This window comes from Chelonoidis abingdonii, chromosome 5, assembly GCF_003597395.2.
Source record: "Chelonoidis abingdonii isolate Lonesome George chromosome 5, CheloAbing_2.0, whole genome shotgun sequence".
Taxonomy (NCBI): domain Eukaryota; kingdom Metazoa; phylum Chordata; order Testudines; family Testudinidae; genus Chelonoidis; species Chelonoidis abingdonii.
In genome coordinates, this window is record NC_133773.1 from 4,128,603 (window position 1) to 4,142,292 (window position 13,690).

The following is a 13,690-nucleotide window of genomic DNA, read 5'->3' on the forward strand; positions in this document are numbered from 1 at the left end:
CCATCCTATAAAAGATTGGTTTAGAATTATAATCCTGACATTTCCTTAGGCCGGTTAAAGCAAGAAGCCGCGTTGTCAAGGATATCGGATGAAAGTCTTGATAAAATTCAAGAGGAGGAGACACCTGTTTTTAAAGAGCTTCCTGGAGTCAAAGCAACTGATGAGAGCACGATTCCCCTCACTGGCCCAATAACAGAAGCTGCTGGAGTGTCAGATAGCGGCATAGCAAATGGAAACCATCCCCGTGTGCCATATGGTAAGAAAACATTAACTGTCTTGTCTTTCATTGTGTTGATGAGGTATCTTCGTCATGGGCACGTGTTACATCCATCTATATTAAGTATAATTTTCTTTGTAACTTAACAGTTCTTACAAACCCTTCCTCTCACTATGTATCCACTTGTATGTTTTCCTACAGCAGTTCATGTTAGCTATTTTTTTGCTTGCTCACAACTTAGTGAAAATATTCTCTTTTTTTGAGGTAAAATTTCCAAAGATAATTTAAAAAACAAAGAGAGGAAATGGAAATGTTGTTTGGCAGTATTTGAATTTTATATGCAGCTGAAAAAGGAAATTCTTCTATTCTTGATAATACTTATTTCCTATTCTTAAAACCGCATTTTAGAAGGCAGAGTGTACGAAAGCAGCTGAACTATAGAAGTTCAGATTTAACATGGAAATTCAGAGTATACTGTTCTAGCTAGTGTGGGAAAATGTTGGGCTTGAGTTTACAAATTTATGACCATTTGGAGTATATCCACTGGAAGAATCATACTTACAAGTCCACACATAACATAAAGGATCTATGCATGTAATAAAGCTCTCGTTTGAAGCCCTGATTCTGCAAGCTGGTTTGTGTGGCTGGATCCCTGTGCTCACACAGAGCCACATGGATTTGGATGGAGCTCTACATGGATGAAAGGTTTTGTCCATGCGGCACAGAGCAGTTGGCATGGTTATGGCCTACGTGTGCAGTGCACATAAGTAAATGCCGTTTTTCACAATTAAGAGACACAGTTGGCTGAGTGGTGCCTATTAGCTAGTCAGCTGGGAGGTTTTCTTTTTCTCATTGACACTGAAGCAGTGTCTATTCTGATCTGTATAATTACTATTAATAGTGGACCATTTGATCTGGTGAGAACAAACTAATTGGATATATTATCCCCATAAATGTATACTGCCACTACAGAGCTTCTTAAAATAAAACAAAACAACAATATTTTAATATTGAATAATTAAAATCCCCAAAGTTCAGAAATGGAAAAGTTAAGGTGTCTTCAGCAATGTTAATTTAGCCACTCTGTGAATCCTGTAATCCACATTTAATATAAACATGTGTAGACCAGCATACACTATAGATAAAAATAGCAGTGTGTCACTATGTTTATTATGTCAATAGAAGTAAAAAATACAGGATATTCAATATGTTTATTAACATTTCTTTAGCAGTTTTAACTTTTCCATTTCTGAACTTTTAACTGGGCAACATTAACAACTTTATTTGTAATATTGTTAGAGTGCCCACAGTAATATGCTTTTATTCATAAGCTTTGGGGTTCAGTTCATGGCGTCTGTACAATCAGTGCTCCCGAAATCCAGTGATTGACTACCAGTAAAGTTGCATGGCACTATATTATTTATTTAGTGTAAAATTTTCAAACACACTTAAATCTCCATTTTCAAAAGTGACTTAGGCACTTTTAAAAATGGGAATTAGGTTTCTAGGCACTTTTGAAAATTTTTCCCTTACTCTGAAGAAACCCATAGTCAGAGGACTGTTCCTGTCCTGGAATGCTAACAATCTAAATAGACAAGCCAAACAAAGGTGAGTTGGCTCTCTGAGCTAAGAGGTGAAAACATTATCTAAAAGTTTTACTACCATTTTAGAAATGGGTAATTCAGACATAGAGAGATTATGGATAGAATTTTAAAAGTTGCCTTGTGTTAAGCACCCAAATTCCAGTCTAAGGCACGTGCCCAAAGTCACACAGCGGGTCTGTGGGAGATCTGGGACTTGAGCAAAGATGTACTGAGGCACAGATCAGTGCCTTAACCATAAAACCATCCATACTCCCAACTGTAGACATTCCCTTAAAAGGAAAGGTTTTAAACCATGTTTGGCTTAAAGCGACAAAGAGTCCTGTGGCACCTTATAGACTAACAGACGTATTGGAGTGTAAACTTTTGTGGGTGAATATCCACTTCGTCAGACACATGTAGTGGAAATTTCCAGGGAGCATGTTTGGTTTTAAATTGATCAATGCATTCATGTATCCGAGATGAACTTGTGTATCATATACTGCAGATGGCTGTCCCTTCAGCCATTTACACCTTGTTTTGGTGTCTTGCTAAGCATAGAACTTTCATATTTCATAAGATAGAAATAAAATCTGACCATCTGCCTTTACAGGAAGGGCTTTTTCTATGACGCAAACCACCATGAAATCTCCTGTTTCCAACGGCACTTTTAATTTTGATGGTGGCCATGTGAGGAGTGATGGCCAGGTGTACCACACTGTACATAAAGACTCAGGGTTGTACAAAGACTTGCTACACAAAATACATCTGGACAGGGCAAACAATGACAGGCCCTCACAAGAAAACAATTACAAGATACTGCGTCGCAACAACAGCTACACTTGTTACACAGCTGCCATCTGTGGAATGCCAGTCCATTCATCCTTCAAGGCAGTTGATCCATCAACCCCAGAAGACAGTGAAAAGTTGGTGGGAGACACAGTGGCCTATTCTAAAAAGAGAGTTCGCTATGATAGCTACTCTAGCTATTGCAATGCTGTAGCTGAGGCAGAGATTGAGGCAGATGAAGGTGGTGTGGAAATGAAGTTGGCATCAGACCTAGCAGATCCTAACCAACTCCCAGAAGATTCTGTAGAAGAGGAAAAGGAGGAGAAGGACACCTCTCAGGTCCACCTACTTTTTCACTTTCTCCAGATCCTAACAGCCTGCTTTGGATCTTTTGCACATGGCGGTAATGATGTCAGGTAAGTGTGTGAGAACTCACAAGCAGAGTGCGTATTAATTAAACTCAGTGCTTGGAGAATTATTTGGCACCCAGGAGGGGTGTATGTAAGCACTGGGACATCATTGCTATGCTAGAGAATCTTGCTGTGTTGATATAGCCAATGTTTCTAAAGACTTGGGCTGCTCAGTTAATATTTTCTTTCCCCATAGCAGTAACCTCTTCTCTATTCTATGCTTAAATAGTTCAAGTTTTGGTGAACTACAGCACATGGAGGCCCCTGTCAAGGATCAGGGCCCTGTTGTGTGGGTAGACTCTGCATAAAGAAGCAAAACAAAGATAGTCCCTACCCTTGGGAGCTATTTTTACTCAGAGATCAGAGCCCATCAGCAAATGAGAAGTTTAGACTATTTTTGTCAATGTGCTTAGACTGAAGTTAATCTTTCATCATGATGCCCAATCAGTCAGTGTGTTCCAGTCATGTAGAATTTCTCTGTTCTCATTTTACTAACCAAAACAGCCTCACCAGCTCACTGTCTACTTCTTCCAAAGCTCTGGGGGCTGTGGGGGGAGACTTCCCAAGGTACAAATGGGGCCCACCAGGGAGTTGCTGCCTCTTGTGCCTTTGAAAATATCCCTCTTAATAAGCAGGCTTAGTAATGCTGGTCCCACTGCTACACTGTGGGGCACCTTACTATTAACCTCTCTCCACTCTGAAGATCAAACATTCTGTTACAAACTGGCTACAGCTTGTGTTGCGGGGTAAAGAGTTGACATGAAAACCAGACTTTGAGCCCGCTTCTGACACCTTTGTTCATGGGGAATAGGATTTCACTCCCATTCATTTCAATGAGACCACTAGCATGATCTCCAAAGTCTGCACTTCTGTAGGAGAAACGACATGGCTCAGACTCTCTCCAGTCTGACTTATTGCGCTTGATAGTTTAATCCCTTCATGTGATTTTTCATTTTGACTAGATTCATACTTTGTTCTGGGATCCACTTTATTGCCCCACTTTGCCCATTTCAGAATATTTTTGTAATGTGGTTATGGGAACTAAACAAACGTTTAAGTGGTTTTAACTGGCTGCATATACTATAGTACATTCCTTTTTTGAGACTGACTTGCTACTGCAACAATGATCCAGGAGTGCATTTTGCATGTCACCTGGGGCTGGTCCATAGATGTGGATCCTTACTCCCACACAGCCTATGCTGAAGTAATTTAAGGCTAGGGGCAGGTGCTAGGGTCTTCCCATCCATATCACACTGCAGAGCAGGGGTCAGAGGCAGGGGTGGCTCCAGGCACCAGCGCACCAAGCGTGTGTCTAGGGTGGCAAGCTGCGGGGAGCAGCCTGACAGTCATCATGAGGGCGGCAGTCAGGCAGCCTTCGGCGGCATGCCTGCGGGAGGTCCCCGGTCCCACAGCTTTGGCGGCAGGTATGCTGAAGGCGCAGGACTGGCAGACCTCCCTCAGGCATGTCGCCGAAAGCTGCCTGACTGCCATGCTTGGGACTGCCATGCTTAGAGCTGCCCCTGGCCAGAGGGTGCACATTTTTATAATATACTTTGTTTATTTCAAGGTCTCTTGACTGATAAAATTGCAAGGACAAAACAGACTTCACTTAATTTTGTGCAAGTCATTTATTTAACTGTTGCTTGTTAGCCTGTTTTTCTTTAATTCTGTATTGCATATTATTTGTATTGTGGTGATGCCTGGAGGCTTCAGCAAAGGCTTGGGGTTCCTTCATGTTAGGCTCTGTGTATACACCACAAAAAGACGGTTCAAGATCTCTGGGCTCCAAATCTAAGGCCCTGATCCTGCAGTTGACTGCATGTGGGTGTATTCTCTCTACTCCTCTGCGGAGCCCCATTGACTTTACTGAAGCTCAGTGCAAATACAGGAGTGTGTCCTCGTGCAGTCAGCTCCAGGATCAAGGCCTAAGTGTAGCAGTATATCCCAAGCAGTGTTTGGGATAAGCACTGTAAGAAATGGCAAACTTCTTTATATCTCACCAACTCTTCTGGTCCCCCCCCATATTGAAAAAAAGGCCCCCTCAATGTCAATAATGACTGGTGGGACTGGTTGCAAGAGCTTTAGACCAGGACAGAAGGGTACAATAAGGTGACAGGAGTCAAAAAGGCGAAGTGGTAGCGTAGCAGGGGGTGGTTTAGGAAGGGGAGCTAGGCAGTGAATATGGAGTTGCGCTGGACAATACCGGAATAGAAACCCTTTAAAATAAAGAGAGAGGAATGTGAGAAAGGCAGAGCCTCACAGAGGCTGAGCAGTGAGAGTGGCCAGGAAATTAGGTACCCGTGTGTATCCTTTGCACTGCCATGCTGCATTAAGGAGTTTTGGGGCTGTTGTATCGCACACACACGCTACTGGCATGGTGCTTCTGATCAGGAAGCCTTTTCTCCTTCTGTGTGGCTTGTGTCTCTAGGTTGCAGGAAGTAGCTATGAGCAGGCTGTGTGCTGTTGTGTGGGTCGCCTTTTGTCTGGGAGGCTCGGGGCCCAGTGCTTCCACTCTTCTTTTGGATTTGTGGTGGCCATTGCTTATGTATGTTGGAGGAAACTTACGAGGCTTAGCCAGCTTACTCAGTCTGTATATGCCACCTTCCTCCAGCCTTCTTTCTCCTCTTTCACCAACAGAAGCAGGTCCAATAAAAGATATTACTTCCCCCACCTTTTGTCTCTAATGCCTTGGGACCGACACAGTTACAACAACACTGCATACCTTTCTCCAGGGGAGAGTACACTCATTTCTGCCTGGTATTAGAACCAATTCCTTGGGGCCAGAGGAAGATAACTTGTGGGGCAATTATCACGGCTGCTGAGGCATTTTCCAGTGAAGAGTACGCTGTCCTAGAGAGAACCTTTGACTCATGTTGCATGGCAGTTCTTGCGGACTGAGTGTTCCTGGTGGATTCTGACTTGAGATTTCCACGCTGCTCCTTCCTGACTCGACACTGTTTGCTAAAACTGCAGTTTCCCTGAGAAGAGAACTCTCTCGGTTCTCACAGTCTCCCCAGGGGAAGGGCACCCTTCTGTTTGGTCTCTCTTTGAGGCAGACGGCTTTCTATTTTTAGCAGGCTCTACACAAGTCCCAACGTCCAAAGAGGCTGTGGTTAAGCCCCCAGCGCTGCTTGCCAAGGTTAAAGCTGTTTCAGCCCCCTCAATTCCCGTGGACAAAGCGGACCTGTATCTTTGGTGAACTTTAGCAGGATGTGATTCAGATTCCCAGATAAGAGGCAGCCCCCTGAGTATTGAGCTGTGGAGCCACATCCCTTCAGCCTTGCAAGTTAGCCCCACAGAGGTCAGGAATTTCCACCCTAGCAAGGTAGTGGACTCATTTTTCAAGTTGTCCTCTAAAGCAATCCAGAGATGTGGAGAAAATACATTATTTAAGAGACTGTAGTCCCAGTGTCATCTGATGCTTTTTCAAGGTTATAGCCTATACAGCGTTGCTAAAATGCTACCACCAAAACCCTGGGCCAGACTCTCTCTCACATTCTGACTTCTGCAGCCTTTTAATTCTGTTTTCAGTCGTTTACAAATGCTGCTGCAAGGCTTCTCTTTCACACTCTCCCTTTGAATCCTGTCACCTAACTTCCCTTTCTTTCTGTCCTAAGGGTCTCTCTTAATCCACATCTTCAAGGCTCTGCACAGTTCATCTCCTCCTGCTCCCTTACCAGGCTCCTCACTTCTCCTGTCTTGTCCTCCTTCCCCAAGACTCCCCCTACATTGGAACACCCACCCCTCATTTGCCACGTCTCTTCTGCCAGGCCCTTTCCTACGGACCCCTCAAGTGTGGGAGAGGATAAAGAGAGAGAAGAGGGGGAAAGTTATAAATTATCAGCTGTATGAAGTTTGATGTTTGCCCTATTTTATATTTTTTGTAAGTGCATTATAGTGATGTACAGGCTGGTTGATAATTACATGTGGACTGAACAAGTGATGTCTAATGTGGATTGTATTGTAAGCTTCCTGCAGGTCAGTGTTCTCCACGCTTTGTACATTGGTGATTGGACTTTTGGTGCACAGCACATAATAATATGGATATGTTCCCTGTGTTCCATCATACAGAAGAGACTAGGGGAAGACTTTTGATTCAGGCCTTGAAGAGGTTAAATTGGTATATTGCCTCCCAGACCAATTTAGAATGGACTCACTGACCATGATAGCTGAGCCAGGAAATCTGGCCTCGACAGTCCTTCATGATGCATATTTCCACATCCTGATATCATACCAACACCGTAAATAGCTCGGGTTTTTGCCTCAAGATTCAGCATTTGCAGCAGTCTGGGCTCCTCTTTGGGCTGACATCAACGGGGATAGTAGCAATAGTGGCTGACTGTTCAAAGCAGCAGAGAGCAACGATAATACCTTATTTGGCTGGTTGTTTTGTTCAGGCCACCTCCCTGCTGTAAGCTTAAATGTGCTGTGGCAACGACACTGGATCTGTTCCAGGGCCTGGGACTAACTGTGAGCCAATCCAGGAGCCATGTGACAACGTGGTGTGCACGTGCTGAATAAAAGCTAAAGAATTTTAAATCCCAGCTAAATGCGTTAGAACAGAAGCTCTGAAAAAATGTTGTTGTTAAACTTAATTAATTGTGTGGCGTGTACAGGTTTCACTGGCTCAGCACTCAGGCACAAGGGGAGCACACGGGGCTACTCAGAGGTCAACACAAGAATGAAAAGGGCAGTTTAGACAAAAGATGTGGCCCAAGAGCGTGACTGCATACAGAACTGCCAGTGTTTTCTTGTCTGGGGCTAATTCTCCGAACAAGTTGGAAGGGCTGGGGCCCTACTGGCCACCAGAGAGGGTTGTATGCATCTTCCGGAGGACTATGGATTTTAGTGATCAGGAGCACAATACTGTTCCTCGTGCAATATTGTAAAAATACCTAACCGCAGATGATGGGATCCAGCTAGGCATTCAGCAGTCTGAATTGATGGCTGTCCCCAAGAAGCCTCTCAGTCCTCTCTCTCCACACAAAGGGGTTACCCTGCCTGTAGCTGACTTCTGCTGGGAGACCCAGTGACCTAATAACCTACTGCCATGCTGGGCACCTTCCTAATCCTCTGACACCATCAGAGGCAGGACGCACTGCTCACCAAGGGCTTGGTCCAAAGCCCACTGAAGTTAATGGAAAGGCTTTCTCCGAATACAGTGGCCTTTGGATCAGGTCCCCAGGGATGTAATGGATTCTCTGTCCCTTGGGGTCTCTAAAAGAGACACTCTAGTTCCACCACAAATTTCTGGACTTGCTGCAGGAATTTCTGGATGAAATCTAGGGCCTGTGTTCTAGCTAGAGTCAGATTACAGGATCATGCCTGCGTGTGTATGTTGGGAGTGGGGACGGGAGGAGAGTCTCCCTTATTAGGTCATTTCCTCAGATTAGATTGGATGTTTTTATAAAAGAGACATGCTCTGGTTCAAACAGGAATTGATTCAGAGAAGTCCTGTGGCCTGTGTGTTACACATGAGGACAGACTAGGTGACCAGAAAGATCCCTTCAGGCTTATATTTATGAGATAGATTTTGTTTCTTCCCACCCCATCCACAAGGACCAGGAGTGTTGGAGGAGACAGATTCCCTGCTTCACAGGGTTTCCTGTGTCAGCTGTGGCAACTCAGCCTTCCTGTGCTTCAGTTCCCATCTGTCCAGTGGGGATAATAGTCTCCCCTATTCAGGACTCATTAGGAATCACCTCCTCTGTCTCTGCTACTGCAAGATGAAATTAGGTTGTCCTATATCAAGTGCCCTGGTGTGTGAGGCAGAGGGGAACTGTGTGTGTGGGGGGGGGGGGGGGGAGGAGTATCTGTTCCTACTGAAATCAAGTTGCTCATCGTCCTCTCCTCAAGATACCCTATCAGACTCCGTGGCCAGATGCTGGCACAACAGTCAAATTTCCCTCCTCTCTGCCCCTGCTTAGCAGCAGCCTGCCCAGCCAGATTCCTCCAGGGCTAAGCACTGATAAGCAGGTTTTGCCTTGCCTGTTCATTGTATAATACTGGCAGGTAACCCTTTTGTTGTGGACTGGGCTTGTTCAAGTCAGCGATACCATCTGCCAGTAAGAAGTGTATATAATTAAAACTATTTTAATATAAAAAAGCATCTGTGCTGTTGCAGTTTATGAAGACTTTTCTATCTTCTGACCAATTGCTAGCAGGGCTTTTAAGTGTCAGTGATGAGTCTCTTCGGGATCACTATGAGCCAACAATTTACGTGTTCTAAATTTACCTGCTGTTAATTTCAGTGACACTTTGTTCCGTATTATGTAACAATATAAAAAGGAGGGACTGATCAGTTTTCACTACATCCTTCAAGTCAGATTTTCTGCCTGGCTATACCTCCAGTCTGTTTCTGCACCCATAAGATTGCAGGTACCAGTAAGTGCATTTAGACATCTACTTATCTATTTGGGCCTGCAAATCTGGTACTTGCACACCTAAATAATGTAATTTGGCCCTACAAACTGTGGGTACAGCAATGAAATCTTGGTTTAAAAATTGTAAGTGATTCAATCAAGTGACTCTTCTTTCCAGGCAGAATCGTTTTTGCAATCCTACACCACAGGGCTTCCAATCATTTCCTTTGTGCTTCTGTTGACTTTATCATTCTGGGGGTATGTCTACGCTACGGGATTATTCTGATTTTACATAAACCGGTTTTGTAAAACAGATTGTATAAAGTCGAGTGCACACGGCCACACTAAACACAGTAATTCAGGGGTGTGTGTCCATGTACCAAGGCTAGTGTTGATTTCCAGAGCATTGCACTGTGGGTAGCTATCCCATAGTTCCCGCAGTCTCCCCTGCCTGTTGAAATTCTGGGTTGAGATCCCAGTGCCTGATGGGGCAAAAAACATTGTCACGGGTGGTTCTGGGTACAGCTTCAAAAGGAGAGATAAGGAGGGTGGGTTGCTTACAGGGAATAAGATCAATCGGGGGGGAGGGGGGTCATCAGGGAAACAAACACAAACAGTCACACCGTACCCTGGCCGTGATGAAATCGTTTTAAACGCTCTCCGACACGCAACCGCTGTGGTATGCTCTTCTAATCGCCCTGGTGTCTGCTGGCACACGTAATCAGATGCCAGATGATTGCTCCAGCCCCCACCACACCATAAAAGGTCTCCCCGCTACTCCTACAGAATTGTGAACAAACAGCAAGCAGCAATAACAAAGGGGACAATTGGTATCGGTTTGAGTCTAAGCGAGTCAGTAATGTGCACCAGTGCGCCTTATAAATGGCCAATGCACATTCTGCCACCATTTCTGCACTTGCTCAGCCTGTAGTTGAATCAACTCTGACTAACTGTCCAGGCTGCTGTGTATGCGTCATGGCCATGGCATCAAGGAGTAAGGCTGGGTCCCCCAGGATAACTACAGGCATCTCACATCCCCAACTGTTATTTTCTGATCTGGAAGTAATTCCCTGCTAGCAGCCCGTTTAAACAGAGTAGCAGTCCTGAAGACAGCAGCATATGAACCCTTCTTGGCCATCCCAACGTGGATGTTGGTGAAATCCCTGTGATCCACCAGTGCTGCAGCACCATTAGAAAAGTACCATCTTGCGCTTTATGTACTGGAATGTCCTGGTGCTTCCGGTGCCAAGATAGGGATATGGGTTCCATCTATTGACACCCCCCCCCGCCACAGTTAGGGAATCCCGTTGCAGCAAAGCCATCCACTATGACCTGCACGGTTCCCAGAGTCACAACTTTTCCGTAGCAGCAGCTTCATGATGCTTTGGCTACTTGCATCACAGCAGCCCCACAAGTCAGATTTCACCACTACTCCAAATGATTCCGACTGACCGGAGCTGTCTGGCGTTGCAAGCTCCAGGGCTATTGCCACTAGCTCTTAACGTGAGGGCTAGCTCTCATCTGGTATTCTGGTGTTTCAGGGCCGAGGACAGCACGTCACAAGTTCCATGAAAGTGCCCTTATTGCATGCGAAGTTTTGTCAGACTCACTGCGAATCCCAAAACCTGAAAAACCTATGCGGTTCCACCAGTCTCAGATGCTTGCTTCATTCCTGGCCAAAATCGCCGTTCAATGGCTAGAACCTGCCCCACTACAGCAGGATCTCCATAAGCCCGATAGGCGCATCGGGCGCCGGCCCGCGGGTATTGAAGAGAATTCTGGTGGTCCATGTCGTATTCCTCGTTGTGGCCACTCTGGCCGTAAGCCGCCGTCTCCTCGCCCTGGGCTATTGCAGGTCCCTTGGTCTCCAGTAAGCGAGCACAAGACTGCATCGGAGTAAATGCGCGAAGGTGTTGTTACAACGTCCACATGGATATGTTGAGGTCTTCATCTGAGCAGAGTCTCATGCTTGCTGTCTGTCGGTGTTTTGCACATTTCACGCCTAGGAAAAAAGGCGTGAAACAGTTGTCTTGCTGCTTTAGGGAGGGGGGTGAAGCGTATGGCCAGCGTGGAGAACTCACCAGCACAGGTGACACGCAGAGCTCATCAGCACAGGTAGCAATACAGTCTCCTGAGAATCGAAAAAGAGCTCCAGCATGGACCCGCACGGAGTACTGGATCTGATCGCTGTATGGAGAGGAATTCAGTGCTAACAAAACTCAGTTCAAAAGACGAAATGAAAAACATTTGAAAAAATTTCCAAGGCCATGATGGAGAAAGGCCACACCAGGACTCATGTAGTGCCGTATGAAGTTAAGGCGCTCAGACAAGGCACCAGAAAACCAAAGAAGCAAACGGAAGGTCCGGGCAAGGCGAAAAATGCCACTTCTACGCTGAGCTGATGCAACTTTAGGGGTCGCCACCTTCTCACCCCTGTCCTGGATTCCGAGTGGGGGTGGGTATCTTCAGCCGTGGCTTGTAGGATTCTGCAGGACAGGGAAGATGAGGAGAGAGGAAGAGGAGGACGAGCTTGCAGAAGAGCACACAGCACTCTGTTCTCCAACAGCCAGGAGCTTTTTCTCACCCAGACGATTACCTCCGAGCCCTCCCAAACACTAGCCCAACATGAAGCCATGGAAACGACCTCTGGTGAGTGTGCCTTTGTCAATATAAAACATGATTTAAAGCAGCGTTTTTAATGATTAATTTGCCCTGAGGACTTGGGATGCATTCAGGGCCAGTACAGTTATTGGAAAAGTTTGTTAACATGTCTTGGGATGGAGCGGAAAATCCTCCAGGGACATCTCCATGAAGCTCCTGGAGTACTCCAAAAGCCTTTGCAAAGGTTTCTGGGCAGGGCAGCCTTATTCCGTCCTCCAATGGTAGGACATTTGACACTGCCAGCATGTAGCAAGTAATCTGGGTATCATTGCATGACAAAGCCTAGCCGCGTATGGCCCGTGTGATTGCTGGCATTCAAGCAACATCCGTTCTTTATCTCGCTGTGTTATCCTCAGGACAGTGAATATCGTTCATGATACCTATTGAATTCAGAATTTAAGGACAGAGATGCCATTCCTACTGGGCTGTTTGCCTGTTGCTAAAAGAAATCCTTCCTGCAGGTAGCCAACGGAGGGAATGGAGGGGGAGGAATGGCGCTGAGCTTTTTCGCATTTGCGTAGCAGGATCTTCCTGCACCAGCCACGCGATGGGGGCGAGAAAGGGGTGATTGCATGACTCCATGATACCAGCCACACGTGGGGGAGGGTAAAAGCGATCATCCAGAGAATTGGATGGGGGGAGTTGTTTTCTGCTGCGCTGTTAACAGGAAAGCAGCAGCACTGAACGGGATTAGCTTAGTATTTGGGAAAGGAGGGCACTGTGTATATGAAGGCTGCAGAAGCCGAAAGACAGTGGCTTACCATGGCCTCAGCAAGCTGAATTCTGCTGCACCGGACCTTTGTTCTGTGAGATCTCTAACACAGAGCCACAGGCACTACAATATTAAGATGCAAAATGCGACCTTGTAGTGAATCACTGTGCTGTAGGTAATTAGTGTTGTCACTGTGAAGAGTATAACCATGTTCGTAAATGTATCTTTTATAAATATTCTCTCCTCTTTTTACCTCCCCTCATGCAGCTGCAAATTTTTCAAGCCTCCCTAACTCCATCCCAAGGCTATCTCAGATAAGGGGCCAGAAAAAAACGCGAGTGAAATGTTCTCGGAAATCAATGAAGTGACCTGCCTGAAAGAGCCATCTGATGAGTGGAAGGCGTGTATCAAATTACAGGAAAGATGCAGTAATGATGAGACAGGAGGACATCAGAAGAGGCGGCAGCAGGAGCGAGCTAGGAAATCAAGGTGTACAGAAATTTGCTAGGTGCGGATGGCAAACACTGGGCTGCAGGCGTGATCAATGAACTACACATGCGCCGACATACTGGTGAGCTTCAGGAATAGCAGCAGGGTCAGGTGCTGCTGCAGCCCTGTGTAACCACACCGCTCACTACCTCACCAATGTTCCATATCTTTCCTCACCCAGACAGTGTAAGAATGCGATGGGGGAAGGCTTACGTGCACTCCGCCACACTCCACCCCGTGACAGCCCAACCAAAAGACTGTTCATTACTTGAATTTTAGTGGCCATTTCCCTCCCCTATCCTCCCCAAACCCCACCCGGGATAACCTTGTCCAGTTCTCTCCCATCATTTTTATAATGACTTTTTTATAAAGAATACATGATTTTTAACCATTAGTGACTTTATTTCTTAAGCAAGTGTAATCTGAAAGGGGGTGGTTGCTTACAGGGAATAAGCTCCTATAGAAAGGGG

The 13,690-nt window shown here is 45.7% G+C and overlaps 1 protein-coding gene across 5 annotated transcripts in view; it reads left to right on the top strand.

Moving 5' to 3' along the window:
- The window catches only part of SLC20A2 (solute carrier family 20 member 2), a 74,162-nt gene that overhangs the window by 46,204 nt on the left and 14,268 nt on the right, over positions 1-13,690 (top strand). For all 5 annotated transcript variants that reach the window (XM_075066054.1, XM_032796561.2, XM_032796564.2 and 2 more), the window contains exons 7-8: positions 50-256; positions 2,411-3,002. In XM_075066054.1, the coding sequence (XP_074922155.1) occupies positions 50-256; positions 2,411-3,002 (799 nt within the window). The remainder of the gene's footprint in view (positions 1-49; positions 257-2,410; positions 3,003-13,690) is intronic.